At 29.5% G+C, this 26,509-nt stretch overlaps 1 protein-coding gene across 1 annotated transcript in view; it reads right to left on the bottom strand.

The window, feature by feature from the left end:
• Positions 1-26,509, bottom strand: part of LOC124490980 (uncharacterized) — a 39,129-nt gene that overhangs the window by 9,456 nt on the left and 3,164 nt on the right. The window contains exons 2-4 of the mRNA XM_075728757.1: positions 22,070-22,605; positions 21,336-21,973; positions 20,118-20,859 (exon numbers count right to left, since the gene is read on the bottom strand). Coding sequence (XP_075584872.1) covers positions 20,118-20,859; positions 21,336-21,973; positions 22,070-22,389 — 1,700 coding nt within the window. The 5' untranslated portion in view covers positions 22,390-22,605. The remainder of the gene's footprint in view (positions 1-20,117; positions 20,860-21,335; positions 21,974-22,069; positions 22,606-26,509) is intronic.

The raw sequence follows: 26,509 nt of genomic DNA, 5'->3' as shown, positions 1-26,509 counted from the left end.
TTATTCCATCATTCTATTCTATAATATTGTAACATCAACAGTAACAACAAACCAAACCAACCGACAAACAGTAACAATTCGTAAACTAAAAATTTTTTAAAATTATTCTAAATTCTACACTTTTTTTCAATGAATATTCTATGGCTGTGTATGGTATATGTGTTGTTTGATGGCTTTAAGAAGACCAAAAAAAAAAAATTTAATAGCCATTGCCACAAATTCATATATCGTATTTGATGATGAAGATGATAGAAACAAACAAAATTCACATTCACCCAGCCGAAATCATGTGTAATAATCATGGAATAGCCTGCCACTGCTTTTGTACACATAAAAAGAATAAAAATCTCATTCAAAATGAGTTCTGAGTAGTAGTGTATCGGCAAAAATAATAAAAACCATAATCCAGAGAGCAAAGAAATTCATTTTACAACAAGAATGAGAAAAAAAAAACAAAGAAAACCAATGTACACACACACACACACTCACAATAAAACAAATGTGACCATTATATCTAAAACACGAAAAAGCATCTCCTCCCCCGTACACCACACAGTCCACCCACTACCACCACCATCATCAACAACAACAACAACAAAGAATTTGTTCATTTCTTCTTTATTCAATGAGGATAATAATAATAATATTCTTGGAAAAAAAATTCAACAATTTGATGATGGTGGTGGTGATGGTGGTTGTGCCGTAATAATTTGAATTATTTCTCTCTTTTTTTTCAATATCCATCCAATCTTTAATATTCGGGATACGACAAATGTGCTTGAAAATTAAAAAAAAAAAATCATAAAAGCTACATACTTGTATTTGGACGACAGCTTTTGTCCAAATATATCCAGTTTTTCTTTGTTTTACAAATTTTTCTTTTCAAGAAATTCTTGGAACTTTATTCTGGTTTTTTTTTATTACTGACCAAAAATGAATGACTGAATTTGCGATGATGATGATTTTCAAATGAAATTCTTGTCTTGCCTTCTCTCTCTCTCTCGCTCTCGTCTATTTATCCATGTTTTTAAACAGAGAACAAAAAATCAAAAAAATTATCTGCGAACCGAAAAAAAACCAGAGCGACATCATCATCGGAAATTGTTTTTTAGTGAAAAATAAAAATAAAAATTGTTCCAACTTGGAAAGCAAAAAGCAAAAAATAAAAAATTTCATCTTATTTTCAACAAACCAACAAAAAAAAGATGTTGCCGTTGTTACGAAGAAATATGACGACAATTGACATGGACAAACGAGATGATGATGTTTGTTAAAAAAAAAAGAAAGAAAAGAAAATTGTCGACATTTTTTATTTGTAATAATAATAATAATCTTCTTTTTTTCATGCAATTATCATCATCATGGACACACAATTACAGCAATCACTACACACCATACAAATGACAATGAGAGAGAGAAAAAAAACTAGATAAGAATCTGTGACCAACTCTCATCATCATCATCATCATCAATTTAAAGATGGTGAAAATTGGATTATAAATAAACTAAAATAATGAAAAAAATCTATTGGAATTGGTGATGTTTTTAATGTAATGTGCGTCTACAGTCCATAATATTATTATTTTCAAATGGAAAAAAAATCATCATTTTCATCATCATCGTTTTGTCAACAACAAAAAAAAAATTGAAACAATTTACAAATAGAATTGAATCACCACACACACACACACACATCTCCAAAAGAAAAATTCACATGAGATTTTTTTTTATCCTTCTTTTGCTTTTTTTTCCTGTACCTTTTTCCATATCTATCCATCCATTTCATTCAGTGATTTTGTCATTCCCTTTATTAGGAATTGCTATTGTGTATAACAAGTTATTTTTTTACCCACATTTTCCATCACTTTCTCTTTTTTCCACTATATATATGTTTTATTATTATGTTAAATTTATCATATATAGGATTTGTCATTTAAGTCAGTCAATCCTGTGTGTTTTTGCTTTATGTATGATGGCATTATGTATGATTTTTTTTTATTTTCTCATAAATTCTTTTGCACCGATTATGGATTTCATATACACATACAAACACACTCGTCGTACACACACACACTGGGGATCAACTAATAACACTTTGACATCACATATACACAAACACACAAACACAAACACACTCGTTTTAGATCGATCAAAACACATTGTGTCCTCTTCTCCTTGTGAATAATGATAATAACAGAATAAAACCAGCAAGCGAAAAAAATGATGATGATAATAAAAGCCAAGTATGTTTGTATGTGTGTGTGTTGAGCTCTAGATGATGGATGTCGTAGTTCATTATTATTATCAACATCATCATCATTATTAATAAAAAAAGAATCGTGAAACTAAAAAAAAACAACAACAACAACATACCAGATAGATATAAAGAATAAAAATCAATGCAACTGGAGAAAAAAAAATTACGTATAAATCAATTTACACAGAGCACCCTGGGATAGAGAGATCCACACAGAGGAAGTAAAAAAAAAACATGAACGATGATATTTCAAAAGCAAATATTTCAATTTTATTTTTTTTGGATCCCAGTGTCATAGTAGATAGTTTATTATTAGTTGCTGAGAAAAGTGTGTGTGTGTGTGTGTGTTTGTGAATACTAATCATTTTGTAAATGAAAACCGGAAACGGATAACATTTTCGAAAGTATCAAATTGATTTTTTTTCTCGTATTTCATTAAAATACATCAGCATTACATCAGCACACACACACACGAAACAAAAGAAAAGAAAATGATTAGACAATTGACCATTTAAGTTGCATTGTGAAATATACATTCTGCAATGATAAATGATGGTTAGTTGGTTGGTTGCTGGCGTATGTAAGTAACATTTTCATTTGGTTACGAATGATTTCCACACACACACATTTCAAACAAACAAAATTCGCTGAATCACCGTCGTCGTAGCACACACCCAGACACACACACACCAAAAAATATACATCAATAAAACGGACCTAATAGCCCGATCATATAGAGAAAGAATGAATGAATGAATGAATGCGAAAAAAAAAATCGATTCTTCAATTGAATATACATCAATGGAGGGGCAGACACATAAAAAACGGACCTGAATCCGAATCAAATCTCCAAAAACAAACAAACAAACAAAATATTTGTTACAATATTTCTTTTTTTTTTGGATAAAATTATTGTCGATTAATCGATCCAAGATTTTGGTGTAACATCATATTTTGTACCAAACATTTCGATAGCGACAGCCGTTTATATATATGTGTGTGTGTGCCAAATGTATATCTAATGATTCCAACAACAAGAGAATCTATCTATCATGATGATGAGGGGATTTCTTTTGATTTTTGTTCGTCTTTAACAATTCTCATAGAAATTGAATTTTAATTTGATTATTTTTTTTACTCATCCATTTACAAAAAAAATAAAAAATATTCACAGAAAAAAATGGCGATAATTTTCGAATGTAAGTGTCTTTTTTTTCTACTGCTGCTGCTGCTGCTGCTTTCCATTCGCGGGATATTAACATGCCAAATGGATATAGTTGATGATGATGATGATGATGATGAACGAATCAAAATGGCAAAACTGGTAATTTATTTTAATGAATATTTCAATTCAAACATTTCCATTTTAACGAAACAAAATGAATGAAAATCAAGACATTCATTTCATCACATTCAGATAAAAACTGTTTGTCATTCATGCTTTAGCTTCTCTTTCTTTCTATTAATGTAATTCATTCTTTGCCAATCATCACCAAATTCATTACACCATACACACACACACACACACATTCTCACATGTGTCATCTTTATCCATTCATTCACAATTTCTACGATAAGTTTAATTGCATAAAACGAGCAAGAAAGAACGAGAAAAAAAATCGAAACAATAAGAAATCTCTGAAGAGACAATTTCTTTTGAAACCAAAAAAAAATCCAGTTCGAAAATTTGGTGTTTAACATTCGTTTCTCTTTTCTTTTCAATCAAATTCTCTTTTTTTTTGGTGCATAGCCGTAGCCGCGTAGCCGTAACAAAACAAACACAAAAATAACGGCAATGGAATTTTCTTTCTTAAAAATTGAAAAAAGAAATTTTCTCTTGCAATTCTTTGGTTGGCGAAAAGTATTTTTTGAATAACAAAATAAAAAAAAGAGAAAAAATTCTGGAAAATACACAGGAATATTATTATTGAAGAAAAAAAGAGGAATCGATACTATCGATTTTTCTTACTCTTAACAAATGTTTAAAAAAAAAATAGCAAAAGAGATGATGACTATATCTTTTTGTTTTGTTTTGTTTTTTTTCAGCCGGAGGAAGAAAGCTTTTGTTTGAAAAACTTAAACTTTTTCTTTCTTTACTTAAATGGCCGCCCATCTTCAACGAAGAGGATTCATTCCTGAGACACATACAACGATGATCTCGATCATTAATCTTTATTATAGAGAGAAAGAGACATACAGAACTATTTCGTCGTCGTCGTCTTCGTCGTCGTATTATTATTATTCAAAGAATGGAAATGAATATAAAGACAAAAGAAAAAAAAATTGATTGGTTGATTTACACACACACACACACACAGAAAATGGATTTCGGTTATTGTAACTGATAGTGGTGACCATCTTCATATGGACAGATCATCATCATAGAGAACCTAAATCTAAGCCAAGACATTTATCTAGATAGATAAATTTTAGGAAGAACTATGAAAAAAATGAAACTTTTACTAAACAACCAACCAACCAACTAACCACCACCACAGAACATGAATGATGTGTAAATTGATAATGGTCATCCAATTGGCCATCCTCAAAAAAAAAATGATCAAAGTGATTTAACCAAAGTGTATTTGATTGAATCAATCGAATGATATCAATAAAATATCGATTTTATTATTGTATACGAAAACGAACGAAAAAAAAATCGATCTGATTTTTTTTATATGCAACCATTCATCTGATTTCATTTCATTTCATTTTATCCACCCCAATGGATCTATCTATCTCTCTGTACTATTTAAATCATAGGGGTTGTGTTCTTTCGCTTCAATACACACATAACACATGGATAAAAATGATATTCACTGAGTGATGGTGTTGGTGGGTATCTATTCTATAAGATTAGATTTGATGATCCGGAATAATTGATTTAATTGATCTATCTAAATAGATGTATAAAATACATAACGATTGTGCCCAATTAGATATGTTTGGTTTGGTTCTTTTTTTTCGTTTCATCATTGTTTGTTGTTGTTGTTGTTGATAGTATCTCGTTATTTCTTGGAAAGAAAAAAAAAACAATATGGGAAAATGTGAAACAAATGTGCAATTCTATCTATTAATATGGTTTCGGTCACTTAAACACACACACAAACACAAACAGACCAAAACAAGATCTCACATTACAAACAACAAACGGAAATTCACTACTACTGTGATTGGTGAACAACAACAACTAGGCATATATCACCCACAATTGACCAAAGAAAAAAAAATGAATGAACAATTAATCCTTTATGATTGAATGAATCTCCGCGGCTCTCAAAAAGAGGAAGAAATTCCGGAAAAAAAACGAAACCATTCATTTTTGACCAACAAAACAACAATAGATCGATTAATAATCAAAAAACATTTTTGAATGAAATATATACACATTTTCTCATTGTAATACTCTTTTTTTTTCTCGGGTCAATCATCATCAATTTGGTCACGAGAAATGTTGTATTGTTGTTGTTGGTGGTGGTGATCAACATTGTTTGAATATATAAAATATTCGTCGCCCTGTATTTGAAACATGTGAATTTTTTTTCTGATTCGTGGTAAATAAAAGAATCGAAACAATTGGAAAAGAAAAGGAAAAAAATGATGTTTGTGTGTGTGTGTGTGTGTGAAAAAAAAAACACAACCGACAACCAACCAACCAATTTGTCATCGATGTAAACAAGGGCAGCAACATACACGCACATGGACAACAATATTTCAATGAACAAAAATGGTGGAAATAAGGAATGGATTGAAATGGTATAGACTAAACATAATTCCATGTTAGATAATTTATCAATGTCATCATTATTATTTGTATCACAATGAAAAAAAAAATTTTTTCCCTTCATTTTCCCATCCAGAGTTTACCGTAGTTTTTTTTGTATATTTGAATTGTTTTCAATAAAAAATACAAGGTAATGGCCACTTATTGGGATAATTATCAAACTTGTGTGTGATTAAGGAATTTTTTTTTGTTTACACAGAATATATTTCTCATTTACACAAGAAAAATTCATTTTCTCACCCATTCCCTCTCTATCACATATACAGAATTTATTACTTTGAAATTTAAAATTTAGAGAGGGAGAGAATAGGAACATTGAATTATTTTTTTTTTACCAAATTTGATCGATCGATTTTCCATGTTCAATCAAATCGATTCAAATGCTGATTCATGAAATGCGCTAAAGGGTCATATAATATACAAGTGATGAAAATTCTTTTTTTTTCCATATATACCCACACGGATGTGTGTGTGTCAGCTATTAGTAGATGAAATAAAATGAAATATGAAGAAGAACAAAATTCATACAATTTGACGTGTGTTATTTTTTTTTTATTGAAGTGAAACCTGTCAAATTATCGATAATATCTCTCTTTATTGAGAGAAAAAAAATGAAAACATGAAAACGTACTTTTCGACATCAACAGCACAACATTGACAAATTTTTTTTTCAAAAAATTTTCCAGGTATCAAAGAAGAAAAAACATTGAAATTTCACAACTTTTAGATTTCTGCGTGTGATATATATGATTAATAACAATAAATATTTATGAAAAAAAAATCAAAAAATGAATAAATGAATAACAGAATGATTTATCTGATATCATCATCGTCAGCATCTATATTAATATCATCGAATCAAATCAAATCAAAAAAAAAAATTGGGCAAATTACAAGTCATCAGAAAAATGAAAAATTTTTTGTTTTTTTTGTGTTTCAAATACAAAACTTTTCCATTAGAAAGAAAACAAAAAACATTTTTTCGAAAAAAAGAATTGAAGAATCTCAACACAGAACAAAAAAAAAGAGTTGAAATAGAATACAACAACAAGATATAAAAAAAACTTGAAGGATTTACACATGCAAACACACACTACAACAACAAACGAAAGAATATTTATGAAAGAAACCACAGGAATTGTTAAAAAGTTGAAACAAAAAAACAGACAAACAAAAATGGTTGATGATGTAGCTCCCCCCCCATAAATTGTACAAAATGAAAATTCATCTGGTTCACACCATTCACTGTTATTGTTTAAAGTCAAGGATTTTTATTTCATTTCATTTTTTTTTCACTACTACTGCCCTGATTCACATTCATTAATCCACAATGGGCTCACTTTATCCAACGACCCTGTATATGATACACGATGATGATGATGATGATGGTGGTGGCTCCCTTGGCACAATTTTTTTTTGTTTTGTTTTGTTTTTTATTGACTCTTGATTTACGGGCAAATAAAAAAAAAGAACAGAAAAATCAAACAAAAAATGAATCAAACAAATGGCTCAATACCAAATTACAAGGAATTTGACAACGAAAAAAAAAATGAGCAGGAAGTAACAAGAGAAAAAAAATCCAATTTAATTTTGGTGAAAAAAAATAATTTTTTTTTCATTTCCATCGAATCCAATGGGCATAAATTCATCATAAGCTTGTGGATGAGGTGGTGGTGGCGGGGGAGGGGGTTTTTCAAAAAGAATTTCAGTGGATCGACCGAGATAATAGAGAACGAAATGAACAAAAAAAAAACGAGCAACATTTTTTTTATACCAACAATAATAATAAAAAGTTTAGTAAGGATTCTCAGGTATATAGAGAAAAAAAATGAAATAAAATCATATAAAAATCCGGTAATCGATTCATTGAATATACCTCCTCATGAATTCTGTCCATTTACGATATTCTATTGAACAATAAAAAAAAAGTTTGAAAAAAAACAATCATTATATACACCACCATCCACACTAAACGACAAACAATTATTATTGGTACCAACCATCATCATCATTGAAAATAATTGGCAAAAGACATTCTGTGGTGTGGCATATGTGGATTCTATTTAATATACACAAATAATGATTGCATGTCTATATTTATTGATTTTCTTTTCTCATTCATTCATGATCAACGTCAAATGGAATGACGATTATTCCGGATTTTATTTTTTGTTTTTTTTTCGTCAATCCAATTCCGTGGCGTTAAATCCAACGAAAAAAAATACGACAATGAAACATAATTAAATGGCCAGATTGATGAGTTGGATTGTGGTTTTGTGGCCGGATACTCAATAATTAGTTATCTCACAAATATATTAACCGTATTTGCTCTCATTTTGTTTCACATTTTTGGTAATGTTGAAATGAGGTTAGCGCTTCATTCACAAGTTTATAGTTGTAATAATGAAAATCTCGAATGTAATAATGAAAATGAATCACTCGGAATTTTTTTTTGTTTTTTGTTTGGTTTTTGGTGTTTAGGAATATAATAGGAAGCAAGAGAGAGAATTGACTGCAATATTTGGCAAGTTATTTTTGTTTGTTTATTCCGCAAGTTTTATTGTCTCGAGAATTTTTTTTCTGTTTGTTTGTTTGTTTGGTATTTTCGTTTCAGAACAACAAATACCATATCAAGGGCAAAAGAGAGAGTGAAAACAAAGGAAACGAGCTTTATTAGTTGTCGCATGAAAGTAAAAATTTACTCAAACAAACGAGACGGATAATATATTTTCTGGTTAAATTTGCGTGTGTGTGTGTGTGTGTGTGTGTGTGTGTGTGTGTGTGTGTGTGTGTGTGTGTGTGTGTGTGTGTGTGTGTGTGTGTGTGTGTGTGTGTGTGTGTGTGTGTGTGTGTGTGTGTGTGTGTGTGTGTGTGTGTGTGTGTGTGTGTGTGATCAAGCTTTTTTTTAATATTCTCAATTCTCATTCTATCTATTTATGTACGTAGAGCAAATGTATTAATTGGTTATTTCAAAAAAAAATTTATTATTCGACGTATTCATGTGTTCAGAGTGGTGTGGTGTGTGATTTTCGATAAAAAACAAACTAATGTATAGGTTCGCAACGTCCAACATATAGTAGTGTGTTGGATCTTTTTTTCCTTGGAATAAAAATATCGAATATGATTATATAGGAGATATAATAAATCGATACAATCGATATTGTAGATATTCGATACAAAGATATAATAAATAAAAATAGATCAAAGAATCAATCGACAAATGAATTTGTTCATTTTATTCGTTTATATATAATATACACATAGAAAGAGAATCTGGATCAACATTCAATCGTATATAAATGATATATGGGCTGTTGTTGTTATTCATTGTCATTTGTTCTATATTTTTATATTATTAACTTTTATTCATTCTTCTCTTTTTTTTGTCCATCATTGATTTCCAACCCACCATTCTTTCTCCGATCGGTCTGTCGGTTCGAATGTTTCAAAGCATGCAGACACAAATGCAAATTCAATAAATTTGATTGATTTTCGTGTCCGTATATACATATACAAGCAAGTAATAAATGAAAAAAGCAAACCATTTGGGTGTGTGTGTGCAAAAAAATTTTTTTTTTTTTGGACGAAAATAAAATTATCAAAAAAAAAAAAAAAAAAAAAAAAAAACAAAACTGTGATGACAATAATTTTGTCGCTTTGTTTTTGTCGACACAGAAAAAAAAACCTGATATCTTCAAACAAACAACTTGATTTGTGTGGATGTAGATTTTTGGCTGAATTCATAATAAATTCATAACAAATCATGACTAGATAGAAAAATTGGATAGAAAAAAATGGTTCCAAAGTATTCGGTTAGTTAGGCTTAATCATCATTATTATTTCGCAAATTTTTTGACAATTCTAACTCTTATAAACAATTCTTGGTCATCTACCATCATATTCAAGTGTTCTCCTCTATTGTTTTAACGGATTTTCCATGTGCATACACACAAACAAACAACAATAGCTAAGCTGCTTGGAAAAAATTATCATTGATTATTAACAAACACACACACACACTTTGGAAAAAGGGTTTTCAAATTATTATTCATAATTTTTTTTGATTATGAATAACGAAAATTATTGTTACAGCCATCTACATCATCATCATCACATATATACACAAGAACTTCCAAAAAAATGGATATGTGAATGAGATGAATTTTTCTTTATGTAAATATTGACATTTCTAATCAAACATACATAAATATACTTGGGATTTGTCGATTGAACTATTTTTTTTTTATTTTTTATACAAGCCATTCTAATATATTCACAATTCAAAAATGACGCCCAACATCCATCAATTGATAAAGAACAAACAGAATATTTTTTTTTTGTCATCAAAATGAAAACGAGAAACCTCAGTGTTTGACAAAAGAATAGATAATGGGCGAATACTGTATGTGGGAGGGGGGAAGGAAGACGAAAACTGATCCATTAGTGAGTGATCAATCGACAGATTCAGTAACCAAAAAAAAAAGAAAAAAAAGGCCACTGACATTGACAATCACAAAATTGTATACAAAAAAAGAGGAGCCGCTTCACCATATGGTGTATAAGTGGAATGACCAAGGATCCAGATTGTATATATTTGAATAAGATTTTGTTTATGTGATTGAAAGTTTCAGACCATGACAAAAAAAAAGACCCATAGAATTTTGAATGCTGTGCACCCCATACACCAAAACCAACACACAGCGAACAACGAAAATGAAATTCAAATTGCGAATTGATTTGATTTTGTCATACAAACACACAGACAGACACAGAAAAGCAGAACACCAATCTCTTGAATGATTTTTTTTTCTTTCCACTGAAAATCAATTGAGTTTTTCAAATGGAAATTGGCGAAAAAAAAACTTTTCTCTTTCGTTGCCCACTTTGAATGTAAAGAGAGATTTCAATTAAACATACAAAAAAAAGAATATTTTTTTTTTGTTCAGAGGGGTATAATTCTCGAGAATATTTGTTGTTGATTTACATATGAATCGTATGGATATCATTTATTCAAAAAATAAAGTGAACACACTCACACACACATTGAATAATGGTCAACAAAATAAAATCAAATTGTCATTATCATCATCATCATCAAATCAATATGATATGTGCCAATCAATATATCTACTCTTTCATTCGTTTTTCATTTTCACACAAGAAATGAATTCAAAACAAAATGAAAATCAAAATAGTGGATATAATGACTATATGATAAGATCCATCATCAACACTAAAATCGATTTCAAATCATCGTCTATTATACCGATTCTATTATTGCTTCCAGTTTGAATCATTTGAAAATTGTTTCATCTCTCTCTCTCTCTAGCCCGCACTAGCGAACGAATGAATAACACGATTACTTTTCAAACAATTGAAAAATGATGTTCACACGCACACATACACACGCACAATGAATTGAATTGAATTTCAGAACAACGTGGTAGCATGAAAAAAAACGATGACATCTTTTTCTCGTTCAAAAAAAGAAAAAAAATTCAATTTCATTTTAGAACGACTACACAATTCAGATCACATTAGGTTATTTAGGGTAAACGAAAAAAAACAATTACCGTTTTTTTTCATCCGTTAATCCTATCATCAAATTCAAATGAAACTTTTTGCTGTCCTTTATTTGTTGTTCTTCATCCAAAAAAAAAAGAATCCACCCTCACTTTTTTTTCAATGGCAAATTTCAATTCCAAGAATCAGTCAGTCAACAAAGCAACAACAAAAACGAAAAAAAAATTTAATTGAAATTAAATTTTTAAAAAATTAATTTCAATCACCAGCTTGACCATCATCATAAGGCCGGTATGGTGTGGTGGTGGTGGAAAATATGGATTATAATTATGGAATAAAATTCTGGAAATGCGATCATCGATCGATTAGTTTTAATTCCCTGGAATTAATTTTACATTTATAAGAATTCAAATAAATAAATATATTCTACATGTCGTAACCATCCATCAATCCAAATACACACTCTACTCTCAACGCAAACATTAAAGCTTGGAAAATAATAAGGGATTCTTGTTGTTGTTGTTGTTGTTTAATGTTTCCGGTTTTAGTTTTTTTCCTTTTAATACTATAATAATGTACACAACAACAACAACGACGACGACGACAACAACAACACCATGGAAAAAAAGAATGTCCAAAAGTAGAAATAAATAATAAATATATCGATGAAAAAAAATTATTCGTTTCGGACACAAATAAATTGATGGTGACCGGAAATGCGTAAATAAATAAATATCAAACACATTGAAAAGCAGGAAAAAAACCGACGACAACAACAACAACAACAAGAAAAAAAATCGGTCATTCAGCTATTCGATGATATCCAACGAATAATCGGCAATATATCCGCCGTTGAATTCGAGATGCAAACAAACAAACAAACGAATGAAAAACAAGAAAAAAAACATACACTTAACATTTTGCCATCAACATCAATATCATTGAAAAAAAAATTGGTTGAATACACAAATTCTTTTCCAAATATTATATGTCATGTTATATGATGATGTCCCGATGGATTATTTGGTCAATCATGAGAAAACGATAAGATTTTGAAGAATTTTTTTTTTGGCTTTGGATTGTTATATTTTTTTATATTCGTAACGTTATTTCTGAATGATGATTATTTTTGGAACAAATTATCTCTTTTATTCATAATTGTTATAACAGAAAAAAAATCCTAATAAAATATTTGGGTGTATACGATTTTTTAGATGACGACAATAATTATTTGACATTTTGCTTGGTTGTCTGGTTGTCTTTTTTTTGTTTTATTATAAACACACACAATGACATTTAAGGTCTTGGATATAAATTAATGTCTGTGTGTGTGTGGACAACACACCGGTTATTACCAGTTTTTTTTCTATCTCGATTTCATATCTCTCTCATTTACTCTAAATGATGATGATGATGAAAATGGTCTGGACATTACACATACATACATATTCTATATATCAAAATGATGGACCATAATGATCGATATTCACGACAATATCAATATAATCATCATGAAAATAACCTAAATTAATAATTCTTGAATAATAATCATCAAAAACACATACACACACAAACATGCAACGAATGTTATTAATGGAAAAATGTGAAATTATTAAAATGTGTGTATGGAGAGATTCGGATAATGAAAATGGAACAACAACGACAACAACAACAATGACAAGGAAATGAACCCGTTGGCCACACATTGCCACATAGTGATGATGATGATCATCAGTGCTGTTGTTGCTGAATAAAAAAAAAAATTTTTTCATTGTTCTAAAATTAATAATTCCAATCATCATTTGATCAAAAAAAAATTGGTTTTTTTGTTCCATAAATTTCGGTGTCTATATAGTGCCATCATATTATCACGTATTATGTAATTTGATTAACGCTAAAAAGTCTGACAATGTTATATATCCACATAACATATACCAACATTGTATCAAGTGTTCATTTTTCATATTGATTTGTAAAAAGAACAGCATTTGGCTAACTGAATGAATGACAGTATATGGTCATAATTGACCTGTGGGCATATCAATAACATGATTATTTTTGGAATAAATGACACAAACAATGACAAAAAAAGGAAAAAGTTTTCATTTCATTCTATAATAATAAATGGATGATGATAAAAACCATATATATGGCCAGAGGATGATGATCATCATTCAACAGATTTTTTTGTTCATCAAAGAATAAAACAGAATGACAAGTTTACACACACAACAAAAAAAACTCAACAACATCTGATGATGATGAACGTGACTTTGAAATTCTTTGAATTTTCCTAGTCATTTTTTTCTGGATTAAAAAAAAATTTGACCTCGTCTTCCAACCAAACACACAAACATCAGTGAAAATAAATATGAAACAGACAACAAAAAAAAATCAGCTAATGGAATTTGAATTCACACGAATGAGTCGAATTCTATGGTCAGAATTTTTTATTTTCTCAACATATGAAAGAAAAAGAATGGCAAGCCAAAAAATTTTTCATTTTCAAATGGCGAAAAATTCAATTAACTGAGAATAACAACAGCAAAAAAAAAATTCTCATGATGATCATCATAAAACTATCATTTACCACCCACCATCTACATTAGGTGTTGTTACATTGTGATCATTCTTGTGGTGTGTGGTCGGGTCGTACAGAGAATAAAACAGGCCCCCATTGGTAAATTTTTTTCAGCATTCTGGAAACATTGACATTTTTGTTTTCTCATTATCTTTATATAAAAAATGTTTGTATTGAATAAAAACGCAATGAATAAACACTAGAAAAAAGTCATTTTTATCAGTCTGTTGTTGTTTGCTGCTGCTGCTGCTAGTGTTTTTGTTTGTTCTCAAATTCTGGGAATTTATTCTCCACACATTTGTTGTTATTGTTTGCACCCATCAACCCACCCACACACACACACAAATAGAAATGGTAAAGAACTTTTCCTCAACCTGATGGCGGTGGCAATGAAAGATTCCATTCAACAGAATTATTATTACCATTCACACACAAACAAACACACATTTTCATTGTTAAAAAAAATAAATAGGAAAATCGAAATAAAAATTTCCTTCCACACACAAGGCACAACGCCTCAAGGGACAATTTATTTATGACTTTTATCATCATCATCATCATCATTCAACAGCATCCAAATACCAGCTACCGTTATTGCTATTATTATTAAAACCGTATTTAGAAAAACACCAAACACACACACACAAACAAGGCAGACAAATTTCTTAATATTTGTGTGTGTTTATTATCATTTTGGCTTTAAACATAACCCTGGAGAAAGGTCGAACAAAACAAAAAACTTTTCATCACAACAACAATAATAATGCGATGAAAGACAAAGTATTCATCGATGATCACAACACACATGATTGATTCAGATGGATTCTGTGGATGGGGATGGTGTTTTATTATATCGTTAACACGCGTACGTATAATGTTTGTTTATGTTTATATAATATTGATACCAGAATAACAATTCCTTCTCTTCTTCCTTGATTCTTTTATAATTCAGATATTTTCTTTCATCATCATCATCATCATCATCATTTTTTCTTTTTTTCTTTCCTTTCGCCCCCATCACCCCACCACCATCAATGAAATCTTAAATATCCAAACACAAAACAAACATTGAATCAAAAAATTTTTGTTGGCAACAACAAAAATGTGCAAAAAAAAAGTTTTATTTCAAATACATACAAAAATGTAAAAGTTTTCTTCACTCTAAGTATTTTTTTTGTGATATTGACCTTATGTGTGTGTGTGTTGTTGTTGTTGTTTGTGTGTAAAGCCAGAATTCAAACATCTTATCTATATCCTAATGATGAAAAAAAACGACAACAACAACAACAACGAATTTTGAGACAAAGTTTGCGATATCGTCATCATCATCATCACCACCACCACCACGACTACGGACAGGAACAAACAAAATGGAGAAAAAAAACCTATTAAAAAATAACAAATTCGTACATTCATCACATACACACACTATTATATTAATAGTATTTGCCGCTTGATGCTGTGCTGTCAATTCTAAACTTTTCCACACACACACATCAACAACAACATTTGATTTCTTCAAAATAAAAACAAGAAAAAAAAATCTTTTCCATTTGTTGTAAATACCGAAATTTTTTTTTCGGGTAAATATAAACACAACATACAGAAACGAAAATCTAGGGATAACACACACACACACACAGAGAGAGAAAACGAGAAAGTAAAAAACTTCCTTTGATTTAGTTTTGTTTGTTTTTTCGACTATGCATATGGACGTGGCAGCGTCAATTTTTCTTGTTGAATGCAAAAAAAGTGTTGTTTATGAATGGTACAAACATGTAAATTACATATCACATATTCCCTTTCTCTCTCTCTTCCCATATAGACACCGGGTGCAACGAGAACAAAAAAATTCTAGGAAAAACTTGTGCTATGTTGTTGTTCCAGAAGTAAAATAAAAAAAAATTGTTCTTTTTTATTATTCAACAGCAACAACAACAACAGCAGCCATATATTTTACTCGATGGTCATTTAAGAATCTGAAAGAATAACAACAACAAAAAGATTAATTTTCTCTCAATTATTTTTCCTTTTTTTTCACTGAATTTAGATTATTATATAACACTGCTATCAACACACCAAGCACGCGGTTGTATCACCATACACAAAATTACTAAATTCTAAGATTTATAATGCAGCCACACACAAAGAAAATCGGCTTAAATGGCATACCAAGGCAAGAATATTATATTATTCGTTTGCTAAAATATTATGTGACCAACAAAAAAAAAACCGTAATTGAACACATACAATATAGAATCGAGAATTTATCTGAAGGCAAAATGAGAAAATGAACAAAAAAAGTAAAATCTAAAACTACATTATTATATGCAAAATGATCTCATCAATCTTGATTCGAAGAAATGCTTAGGTATTATTAACTACACACACACACTAATGAACAACCACACTGAATCTGAAGAAAGAAAAAACCAGAATCAGCAGCAGCAAACAAGAAAAAAAATTAATCGAAAAAATTCTACCAGAAAAAAAAATTCTAATTAATCTAGTCATCATCATCATTTTCATTATATAATCGTCAAACTTTGATTGCAAAAAAAAACGGAATGACGAAAAAATGCAGGGCGTTAGCATTATGAATATATTGGAATTATTTTTTTTTGTTTCGTTTCGATCCAAAAAACCTCAGCTTCTATTTAATCATTTATTCTGTGTGGTTTTTTCTTCTCTCTTTCACACACTCAATATAATATTCATATTGATGTGATCATCATTAACGAAAATTCTTTTAAAAAAAAAATCAGAATATCTTTATTTAAAAAAAAAATCACAATTCGACAGAATCTTATTATTCATTTTTTTATATATTGAATATTCACTGTCTATTTTTGAAAATGACAATGAATACACTTACACACACACACACACACACACATATTGATTCAATTCTTTTCAATATTACGTTTATCTTTGTCTTGTGTATATTATATCTATTATGATAATAATAATGGCTTTGCATAATAATAATGTTTGATGATGATGATGGTGATAAAATGTACAAACCACACACACACATCAAGAAGAAAAAAACTATTACATGATTATCATTATAAGCCATAAGTGATGTCGATGATATCGATGATGATCACATATATATGTGAATGTTGTGATGTAGAGAGAGAAAGAAAAAAAAATTGAAACAAACCAAAAATTATTTCGAATATACATTTAATCATACACCGGCTAGAAAAAAAAGAAGAGAAATAGAAATGAAAAAATCCAGATCCATTTTTTAAAAAAAAAATCCATAATTGGTATTCAGTGATCATCATCATTATCATCATATATCCTATCCATTTATTTTGTTCTTATTAGAGATCAAAAAATCTAGATAGAAAATGGTGGTGGTGATGATGATGATGATGAAACTTGAATAACAACCAATATGTTTAACAACCAAAGCATAACTCATCATTATTTTTTTTCTGTTGCTGTTGTTTTGATTAAAAATTCAAATTTGCAATTTGGAATTCAATTTGTTTCACAGTGTTGCCTTCATTTACTATTATTATTATGTTATCATCATCGCCATCATCAACAAATGTTAAAATGTAGTAAAAAAAAATCAAACGTGTATTGAATGATTGAACAATTTGTTGTTCACAGCATACGATTCATTCACAATCTCCTCCCGGTGTGTTTTTATCAAAAAAAAAAAAAAAAAAAAAAAAAAACGAAAAAAAGACAGACGTAGTGTTCTGGAATAAATATTTTTTTTCAGACAAAAATTTCTCATTTTCAGTGAATTTCTCCATTCACAATTCACAATCATCAGAGGCGATAGATTGTGACATATTCAGAACATGAATATTTTCGGATTTTTTTTTGTTTTTTTTTTCAACAGTAGCATCATCATCATCATCATCATCAACACAGCACCGGTTAATCCATAATTATTATGATTATAATTCACTGACAGGACTTGTGTGTCTCTTCACACATACACATGGTGGTTATTTTTGTTTTTTTTGTGTGTGTGTAGGCAGCCAAAAATCCAAAAAAACCAAGCCAAACATGAGTCAAGATTGACATATTGAACTTGACCAAAAATAAAATAAATTAATTCATATGATGATGATGTTGTGTGTGTGTGAAAAATGAACTGGGCAACACACCAAAGAAATGACCATTCTCATTCATTCTAATTTTTCAAACTATCCATCTTTCTCTCTCTCTCTCTCACCTTTGCCATGTAAAACATCACATCTTTTTTTTAGTTAGTCAATAATAATGATAATTTTTTTTTTTTTGATTATGAAAACAAGGTCGCAATCAATGGATGGATTTTTTTTTCGTGGCCATCACAGCACCATTTTTCAAAAGAAGAAGAAGGAAAAATAAACCGTAGTAAAAAAAAAGTCGTAATAAAGTCGCCAAAAAATCGGATGAATTCAGCAAACCAATAACCTTGTTTCACACAGACACACACACACAGCAGCAGCAGCTACAAAACTAACCCAAAAATAACCTTTTATTTTGTGAGATTTAATGTTTGTATGTGATGTGATGTATATTTGATCATCTACTGACACTTTTTGGGTGACAGATTAGAATATTGTTGTTGCTTTTTAAAATTTAAGCAAACAAAAATGAAAAATAAAATGCAAAAAAAAAAATTCCACTTCAAAAAATAGAATAAAATAAACTAACACACTGTGTAAACACACACACACACACACGCTGATTTGACTTGTCTGAATTTTTTTTTTTTTTTTTTTTTGATTGACTGACGAATCACATTGGCAACAGATTCGATATTTGACAGGATTCAATTTGATTAAATTAACCCTCTCCCACTTCCACTTTTTCACAACTGAACTTTTTTTTTCACAATTTTGTTTTCAAAAGTATCAAAAGGGTCGAAGTGAAATACAAAAATAAAAAAAAAAATTTGGTTGACTCTATTTATCACTTGGGTATATTTATTTTTTTTAGGAAGAATTTAAAATTTTAAAAACTCAAACCAATTTCCACCATTTCTATTTTTTCACATTCATTTCAACCCCATAGAGAGACAAAAAAAAATGCTGCACACAAATGGAACAAAACTAGTGAAATAAGCTACGAATTCGACGGTAATAAGATGAATGAATATGTTTTGTGAGACACACACTCACGCACATAAAACGATGGAAAAAATAAAGAAAATCAGCATCTCTTATCAACCGATCATCATCATCATCATAAAATTTAAAATCTCAATCGATTTCAAGCAACAAAACAAAAAACGGTTTCAATTTAAATAATCATCATGATCATATCTCTAAGATGTTTTGGGCAGAATAAAATGAAATTTTTTTTTTCGGAAACAAAAAAAAATAAACCGTTACGAGATGAGTTTTTTTCTCGGTTTTGTTTTTCTCATAAAGATCAATTTAGAATTTTTCAAGAATACACACTCTCATCTCTCATCATGGCAATAATTTTCTTTTCTATTCCAAACAACAACAACAACAACAACAACAACGAAGACAAGACCAAGCTATTTAATAATAACATATCCATGACTATTTAAACTCTACCACCAACATAACATAATTTTCTCCATCATCTTCCGTTTTTTTTTTGTTCCATATCCAGAGAGAAAAAAAAATACTGGAACAAGTTCCAGAATATTTATTCCTAAATTGCCTCCATCATCATCATTCGTTGATGATGATGACAATCATCATCATCATCATCATCAACGAATCGACGAATCATTATATTATATTTCGTTATTATTATTGAAACTTTAAGTTTTTTTTCATATATATGGAAAAAAGTGCTAAAAAGATCAAAAGTTAAGAAAGAAATGTTTTTGTGTTTTTTTTGCAACGACTATATATATACACACACATATTCTCTATTTGTACCCATGTAAATTGATTTTGATTATCGAATAGAATAGAATATTCTGTATGTATAATAATAAAGAACGAAAAAAAAAAAATTTTTTTGATCACACTTACCGTAATGAATCTAGGCTATTAGTCGAAATGCTTGATGTTGGAATCAATCGATTGATTTTATTATCATTTTCATCATCATTGTCGTCGTTGTTGTTGTTGTCGTCATCGTTGATTGTATTATAATCATCATCATTATTGACCATTGCAGTATCGGGTAAACTAAATTGTTGTTGTTGCTGTTGTTGTTGTTGTTGATGATGATGTTTACGGTGTTTTCGTCGTATTCGTTCTGTTCGATTTAATTGTTCTTCCAATACAAAACGAAGCATTTGTTGTAGATCAATAAATCTATCTTTCATTTGTGATTGTGTTGATTGGTGCTGTTGATGCCAAAATGATTCTTTTGATAATAAACTGATGTTTGATGTTTGTTGTGGTTGATGATGATGTTGTTGTTGTTGTTTGAAATGAGAAAATTGTTTTACCGATTCAATAAGCTCATTGTTTTGATTATGATAACCATCATCATGTGTTCTGGATCTTAATCTATTTGATCGATCATTCGGTTGTTGTTGTTGTTGTTGATGTTGATGACTAGCCGTCATATCGACAGTTCGTGATTTATTATTACTATTTATCATTGATTTTGTTTGATGTTGTTGATCATCATCATGATGATTTTTGATGATGGCTCCTGCTGCTGCTGCTGCTACTGCTGTAGCACTACTACCTAATACATCGACAGCATGACTTAGATCACCATCCATATTATTTGGTGAATTATCTATATTATAACGATTGGCTAGATGTTGTGAAGATGAATAGGAAGAAGTTAATAATAGAAATAATAAACAGGTTAAAATTATAATCATCAAACAAAATAATCGATTGCATCGTTGCTGTTGTTGTTGTATGAATGTTGAGTTAATATTATTGGTATTCGAATCATTACATATCATCATAGTAGATGATCGTGATTGTCTGATATGAATTTGATTAGATTTTTGTAATCTAGAATTTTTTGATATTCGAAAATATGGTACCATCATCATCGATCCATTTGACGACGACGACGATGATGATGATACTGGCGTTCGATTTGTTGACAATCCTTTCATGTTTTTATGTATCAAAAACAGAAAAATATCAAATAATCTACTCAGCACACAGTTATATATTTGAGTTTATGACATTTTTTTTACTGTGAGTGTGATATTTTTAGAATATTCTTTCCATAACCTTCAAAATAACAGCCGAAAAAACTATTACATTACTAACCTTTTGAATTGGTTTTAGTGATAGTGGTGCCATCACCACCTCCTATTATATGATTATTCTCACCATCGATGACATCTTCACCATCATCATAGAATGTATTCAAACCACCACCACCACCAGCAGCTAATTGATTTGTAGTCATAGATTTTGTTCGAACATCACCATTCAATGAATTAATTGGAACATCTCCACCTAAATAAATATCATTTTGATTTTCATTATCTTGATTGACAATGGATTCAGCAGCTGCAACGGCCAATTGTTGCCTCCATTTATTTTTCCAATAATTTGTATTATTTTCATCAATAATTTTTCCATTCGATTGTTTTTGTTGTGCTGGTGGTGATGGTGATGGTAATGGTGATGATTGTTCTGATAATTGTTGTCGTTGATATAAAAATCGTCTTCGATGTTTACTTCGTCGTATCGTTCTATCTTGCTGTTTTGATGATGAATATTTAGATTTTGGCGTTGCTGTAATTGTCTTGGTAACTGCCGCTATTGATGGCAATGAATTGATTAACCTCGACGATGCTGCTGCTGATGATGATGAAGATGCAATACTTGCAGCTGCTAGTTGATTATTTCCAATGGCAACATTATTAAAATTATGCCCTAATTGTTGTTGAATCGATGATCTATAAAGTAAATTTAAAAATAAACGAAAAATAAAGATCGATGGATCGATAAGGATTAGTCGATTTTTAAATATACAAAAAATCATATAAACATACCTTGATAGATCGGTATCACTGCCGCCACCACCACCACCACCACCACCACTGTCATAATTTGATACGGCCATAACCGAAGCCGCTGCTGGACCGTTAAGTTGATCATCATCATTATTATTATTATTATTGTTGGTTAGATCATTATTATTGATCTGTGAATTTGTTGTCAATACTAAAAATGTACATACAAGACAACATGTTACACCAATCAATAGTACTAGAATACGTTCTTTTAAACGCATTCGACGAAGAAAACAACAAAAATACATTGGTACATTTACAATATGGATTGTTTGGGCGTTTGTGGCCACCGTTATCATAAATCAAAAAAAAAAAATAAAATAAAACGACGTAAACGATGATGACGTTAATAATAGAATGGAAAAAAATCTTCCAAGAAATTTTCTTCTTCTTCGTCAAAAACAATAGAATGACAAAAACAGTTTTGTTTTGTTTTTGTTTTTGTTTTGTATTCTTTCGCTGATGATCGTGTTTAACCAATATGATATCAATAATAAATCGATTCAAACAAAAACCTGTAAAAAAATAAATAAATAAACGATTAATTAATTAAAGAAAAATCCCAAAATGATTTTTTATGGTTTCTAAATACGTGGAAAATTGAATTAAATTTAGAAAAAAAATTTTATTAAATCAATGACAGTAGTAGTAAAAGTAGTAGTGGTAGCAGCAATAAAAAAATAAACAAACAAACAAAATCTCTGAAAAAACAAATTTAAATTATCGAAAATTTCAATGAAACAACAAACAGAGAGAGAGAATGTAATCATGGCCATTCTCATTCATGCCACATTCAATTCAACAAATGAAATTCAATACACACAACATTCTATTTTGGCGACAAGTAAATAGAATGATGATTGGTAATCAAGCTATTTTGGTCATTTTGATTTTTCATCACAACAACATCTCTGGTTCTGTTAAATTCAATAATTTTTTTTTTTTAGTTATAAATCAAACCATCTAATTATCTATTGAACGAATTAAAGAGTTCAATAAAGCATGTGTGTATGTATGTATGTATGTATGTGTATTGATACAAATGGTAAAATTGAAAATTGTTGATTAACAACATTGATTGAATGAAGTGATAAATTATCCTTATCAAAAAAGTATTCCTCTCTCCCTTCTCACCATTCACTCCAGATCATCGATGAAACATTTAAAAACACATATATCCACTTGTTTCACTAAAATAAAAGGAACAGGGAAAAAAAATTTCAAAAAATCCATTTCTACACACACACACACACAAACAAATCATGTATTCAACATGATGAATGAGATAATTGTAATTGATAGAAAATAAATACGATTATAAATCTTTTGATGATGATTTCTATTTCAATCTCAAAACGAATCGTGCTATCATCATCATCACCTGGCCAATATAATATATTACAAATGTCAATGTAGAATCATCAATATCACAATCCGTTTGGTATTTTTTTTTTTTTTTTTTGGAAAATTGATCGAACTAAATTCAATCAATAATTAACACACACACACACACACATACACAATCGACAGATCGGAAAATTTGTTCTATTTTGATTTCTATTTTCAATAATTAATACTACCAATCATCGATGATGATGATGATGATGATGGTGATGTTGATTAAAAAATAATGAACAGCAATCAAATTCAGTGAAATGAAATGTATTTGGATTTTGGATTGAGAATTTCGATGAGAATTTTTTCCACACACAAATTCAACATGAAACTTTTGCATCAAAGTTTGAATTTTTTTTCTCATGAAGAATAAAAAAAAATCTTAATGGAAACTAATTTCATGGATATAGAGGAGAGAAAAAAAAGAGTGAATCATCGGACATTTGAAATGAAAAAAAGGTTCTTTTTTTTCTGACGTCATTCTTTTTATTTGATGATTCGCATTTTCGGAATTTCAGAAACAAGAAATTCGAGAAATTAATTCTGAATCCATAATCCTGACCTATGCCATCATATACTATGGTTATGATCAATAATTGATATCGTTATTAATGAAAAAACATATATATATACGATTGGATACATTTGGATAATGATACAAAGTCAAAGGACGATATATGAGAAAAAAAAATCTGCTTATGATAACAGAATCTTTATCATCATCATCCATGATCCGATTTGTGCAAAATCGGAAAAAAAGAGAGAGAAAAAAAAATAATTAGCATCCAAAACGACAAATGAGCATACTGAGTTTTATACTGCAAGCAGATTTAGATTTCTATTCATAATATATTTGTGTGTAAAAAATAAAAATAAAAAAAAAAAATATTCCACTGTCCATTCATTATTGAATTCAATGGAAAATAAAAATGGTTTGGACCAATCCTAATCAAACAAACAAACGACATGACATTCTATTTTGGACTTTTTTTAGTTTCATTCTCCATTCCATTCCATTCATTATAATCAACACACACACACAAATTTTCTCTCTCTCTCTCGTTTAATAAGTCATTCAGATCACGAAATAATAACTCTCTCTCTCTCTGTCGCTTTCTTTTTAATGCCCATCATCATCGATATATATATATTGTCGCTTTCTGTATTTATTTAGAAGGTCCAGAATTCATATGTGAACAACAACAACAAGAGGCTCGAAAAAAAACTTGATCATCAAATTCTATAATTGTATATTGAATGGCAATGATTCTATTTGATTCTAAACGATACATACACACACACACAAAGATAGACTAATGAATGAAAGGCAAATATTATTCAACAATATGATGAAACTTTGCTTCCTTTTTTTTTGTTCAAGAATATATCCATTGCCATTATTATTATTATTATGGTGGTGGTGGCAAAAAAAAAAAAAAATAAAATAAAATGATGATGGTGGTTATGATGAAATGAAGAAATTTTTTCTTTCATATTATTATTATTACAATCCAAAATTGTTTGAAAAATTCTTATTTTCTCAACAACAACAACAACAACAAAAAAGATGCTTTTGATAATGATTTCGGGTGAGGGAGGAAGGAAGCGAACAACAACAATTGTAACCAATTGTGAACAAATGAGAATTTGTATCAAAAATAATGGTTGGAAAAAAAATGTTGATGATGATAATAATAATAACGATCAGTGAAAATTTTTCATCATTCTCACTACCAACCGAATAACAACAACTACTACTCATTGAAAATTTTGCTTGAATAAATGTTGAAAGGGAACAAGAATATAGTGATGGAAGAAATGAAAAAATGAAAAAATATTAGTAAGTAACAACGAGACCAGAGCGAGAGAGAGAGAGAGAAAAGAGAGGGAAATGAAAACAAAATTGCAGCCACATCACAAAAGTTTTAGTTTAGTTTTGTCGACAATCAAAAAAAAAAAAAAAAAAAAAAAAAAAAAAAAAGAATACCCAAACGAAAGAATCACCATTCAAACGCCATTGTGTGGACGACTTTGTCGTCGCAAATTCTAATTGGAAACGATTTTTTTTTCCTATTCGGGAGCAAAAAATTTCCTCTATTTTACACTATTCACTTCATTCAACATCATCATCACCATCACCATCATCATCATCATGATGATCGAATCTCTCCGGGGAAAATATGTTTGTATTCAGAGTATGAAATATAGAATTTTGTTTTTTCTTTTCACTGACTTCACTTTATTTATTATTCTATAAAATATATGGCAAATAATAATTTCTTGTGTGCGTGTTCTATATATGGTTGAATGAATGTTGTTTGTTTTTTTGTTTCCTTCTTTTCTTTCTCTCTCTCTCTCAGTGTGTGTGTTTGCGTGTTTTATAATTTTCCCGGACAATATGAATGTATAGAGATCCGATCCGATCGGATCAATTTATCAATCAATCAATCAATCAATCTAACTATTATTTATTTATTCAGATATTACCATCATCATTATCTATCAATGGATAATTATGACAAATAAAAAAAAAACGTTAAATTTATATAGATTAAAGTAATCAATCAATCGATAAATAGATCGTGATCGATTGATCGATAAATGTGAATGAATGAATCAAGCAATCAAATTAGATTAATCGATTGTGAAATGTTGATGATACCTGGTATCGTTGATCATTTGACATTTAAAACATTTGGACACAACCGAAAAAAAACTACAACAACAACAACAATAATGGTTTGATCATCATCATCATCATCGATCGCAATTCAGTAGCGGCAGAGAAAAATTTTTCATTAATGCTTGATGTTTGTTTTTTTTCTTGATTCTCGATTCATCATCATCATCATCATCTATTGGCTTTTATTATATAAAGCATTTTTGATAAATAGCAAAACAAAACAAAAACAAAAACAAAAATTCTGCACTCACATTCGTCAATTAATCATCACATCGATTCATTTGTTTTTTATTTACATCCCCATTTTCCAAATATAAGTTATGTGACGTGTTTCACGCACA

This window comes from Dermatophagoides farinae, chromosome 2 (genome assembly GCF_024713945.1).
Source record: "Dermatophagoides farinae isolate YC_2012a chromosome 2, ASM2471394v1, whole genome shotgun sequence".
Taxonomy (NCBI): Eukaryota; Metazoa; Arthropoda; class Arachnida; order Sarcoptiformes; family Pyroglyphidae; genus Dermatophagoides; species Dermatophagoides farinae.
This window is presented reverse-complemented; position numbering and strand designations above follow the sequence as displayed.